This window comes from Etheostoma cragini, chromosome 13, assembly GCF_013103735.1.
Source record: "Etheostoma cragini isolate CJK2018 chromosome 13, CSU_Ecrag_1.0, whole genome shotgun sequence".
Classification (NCBI taxonomy): Eukaryota; Metazoa; Chordata; class Actinopteri; order Perciformes; family Percidae; genus Etheostoma; species Etheostoma cragini.
Genome location: NC_048419.1, coordinates 24,349,818 through 24,352,990, shown reverse-complemented (window position 1 = coordinate 24,352,990; position 3,173 = coordinate 24,349,818). Strand labels below are relative to the sequence as shown.

General features: G+C 42.6%; 1 protein-coding gene across 1 annotated transcript in view; it reads left to right on the top strand.

The window, feature by feature from the left end:
* Window positions 1-3,173, top strand: part of LOC117955331 (polypeptide N-acetylgalactosaminyltransferase 10-like) — a 75,565-nt gene that overhangs the window by 22,977 nt on the left and 49,415 nt on the right. Inside the window, exon 3 of the mRNA XM_034889759.1 lies at window positions 2,220-2,358. Within this exon, the coding sequence (XP_034745650.1) occupies window positions 2,220-2,358 (139 nt within the window). The remainder of the gene's footprint in view (window positions 1-2,219; window positions 2,359-3,173) is intronic.

Sequence of the window (3,173 nt, the reverse complement as noted above, 5' to 3'; positions counted from 1 at the left end):
GGTTAGAGGGTCAGGGGGTTAGGGGTCTGGGGGTTTGGGTTAGGGGGTTAGAGGGTTAAGGGGTCAGGGGGTTTGGGTTAGGCCAGTGTTGGAGCCCAGCCAGTTATATGATATGAGCAGGTGGTTCCTGTTGACGGTTGGGGGAACTCTCTTTGTTTATCTAACGTTAATAGCACTGCTCCCTCTCTCTGTTCATTCTCTATCTCGCTCAACCACACACATAGCTGTAGTTGTTGCTATAGCAACAAGAGACGCTCTCGGCTGCTTTTTGGAACCAAAACCGCTGCCAGCGTCTTTTATAACTACAAAAGAGCCCTTGTCAACTTGTTCTTCTCAAAAAACGACTCCAAGTGCGACCACGGCCTCAAAGCAACACCAAAGATTCTTTTGTAGCTTTTAAAAATAATCTTTTCAAAACTGTTTTCAACTCGTAACAGGGTTAACGCCACTCCTGCGTTCGCTTTAGGGCTCTCTACCGGCTGTAACCGCACTATCACGTTCGCCAGATCGGGTAGCGGATCTGGGACCGAAGAGGAAAAGTGCTTCAGTGTTTCTTTAAAATGGCTTCTAGATGTCTAGAGAGAGATAGAGACACAGAAAGAGAGACCAAGTGTCTGTCTCGATACCCAAACCTGCCTGGAGCGCTACATGCAGTCGGCTAACGCGGGGTGCACACCACGCCAGAATGGAGCCGATTCTGGCCCCGATTCCCCCATCTTGACAATGGTCAACGAGCCCTGTTATTTGGCCATTCGAAAGATTATCTTGCCAGATTTTCCTGTGCTGTGAGGTACGTCTCCCCCCCCCTCCACCGATCTGCTCGGAAGTCCATCATGGCCGCACCGATTTCAAAATGCAAATATTAACCATATTTATTTTTTTCTAAGATTTTTTCTTTTTTTTTCCTTAATATTTTTATTGTTTTAGAGAAGGTTTATTGTACAGTGCAACAGTAAAATGACAATTGTGACAAGACACCCTTCTATTAACCCCCCTCCAACGATTGTTTCTTTGACAGGACAGATGAAGACGAGCATTATGAATTCTTTTGACTAAAAGTGAAGATCAGAGGAGCGCAGGTTGAGTGGATGAGTTTGGTATCAATGCTGATTTTAAAACCCTTTCAATTTTCACCCGAAATTCAATGAAAGTCATTAATTATCTTGGCAAAGAGCATTGCATGGAATCCATCCTTTTTTGTGGTAATTTAAGTAAAGATTGGCCATATTTTTTTTGATGTAGACATTTTTAAAAGGAGTCTAATTTGACCCGAGGACAAAAGGAGGGTTAAGATTCACGACTCTGGTGGTGTGCTGTTCTGGCTTACGCATTGCTCTCCACACGCTAAAGGAACAACAGTGTTATATGTACTGGATGTACATGCCGTAATTGGTGGGTAACTCTTCGCTTTCAACATCTGCTTTTGAAACTTCTAGTGTGGGCCAGGCATTAGTAGGCAAGTGCGTAGTATGCATTGCCGGGTTGATGAACAAACCTCAGTTAAAACAAATTGTATTTTCCTCAAAACCTTATCAAGGTAATTCTTATGGTTCAGATTTGCCCGAGGAGGACTAAAAAACATAATTTAAGTGATCTACTGTATGTAACACGTTTAATATGCAGGTGTATCTCTGCAGTGAGCCATTCAAGTGAGGAGTTCTTTTCCACAGTTATTATCTTCCGCACTGCAGACAGATGATTCCTGCCTAATGAAACAAGGCAGCTAGCTATAATTTGATGCTCTTCTCTGACTGTAGATCAGCCTCAATGCATGCGTCCTTGTGTGTGTGTGTGTGTGTGTGTGTGTGTGTGTGTGTGTGTGTGTGGAGTGCATTGATGAGTGGCTAATGAAACACGCGGCACTCCTGAAACAAGCTGCGATATCATAATGTTTGCGTGTGGAAAAGCGTTGTTGGAGAGTGATTAAGTGATGCATGCTTGTGTGTACACGTGTAATGACTAAGCCAAGTACAGTCCAGTACAGTAAATTACCTGAATGTACTGTATGTAGCGTAGGTGGAGCTATAACAACTCCAAATGCAATTTATTGTCTCTGGAAATAACTGTGATTAATTATCCCTTGTTCACAAAACACTTATTTATGTATTTGATGTGTTTAACTTAAAAATGTACAAAAAACTGTCTGTGCTTCAGAGAGAGTTAGGTTTCTTCTCTGACCTGTGTGTGTGTGTGTGTGTGTGTATGTGTGTGTGTTGCAGGTAACGGTGAACAGGGGAAAGCATTTCCTCTGACAGAAACCGACCGGGTGGACCAGGCCTACAGGGAGAACGGGTTCAACATCTACATCAGTGACCAGATCTCCCTCAACCGCTCCCTGCCAGACATCCGCCACGCCAAGTGAGTCTTGTGTGTGTGCGTGCGAGCACCCAAGGAGGAAAACATAAATCGGAGCCTCCGATCATGGCTATAGCCCTATTCACAAGGGACTAGCATAACCTGGGGACCTCTACAAATTTGCACTAATTGTAGTAATTGTAGATGTCGTATGTGATCTTAATCCCGTGTGAATCGGCCACGTCTGTAATATGTCCATTAAAATTTCCACTGCAAATGGCCTATGATATTTTGTCAAACGCGGAGGCTGTGTGATATTAGTCCCGTACAAAATAGCATCACTGTCTCTGTCGAATAGAACTTACAGTGTGTTGTCCCTAGCTTCGAGGAGGATTTAGGGGCACATATTGGGCGGGGGGTTTAGGGGTCCTAACTCAAGAAAATGTGACGTTTTTCCATAAAAAAAAAAAAAAAAAAAGTAATCTCTCCATCGATTTTGTGTCTCTTTGTGGGATTTAGTCTTATTGTGGGGTCCCTTAGTAGTCGTGTTGTGTCTCTTTTTGGTCATTTTTGTTACCTTAAGGGTTGTTTTGGGTCTCTGTGGTCATTTGGCTTCTCTTTGGAGTCGGTGTGTGTCCCTTTGAGGGAGTTTTGCGTCTCATTTTCACATCATTTTGGACCTTTTATTATCACCGTGTCTTTGTCTGAAATGTTTGAAAAGCTAGAGCAGATTATAAATATATAGCATTAAAAAACTGCGATTATTATTATATTTTAAATAAGTTATCTTAGTCACATTCATTTGGCTTAGGTGCCGCCCAAAACATATATATATATATATATGTGTGTGTGTGTGTGTGTGTGTGTGTGTGTATATA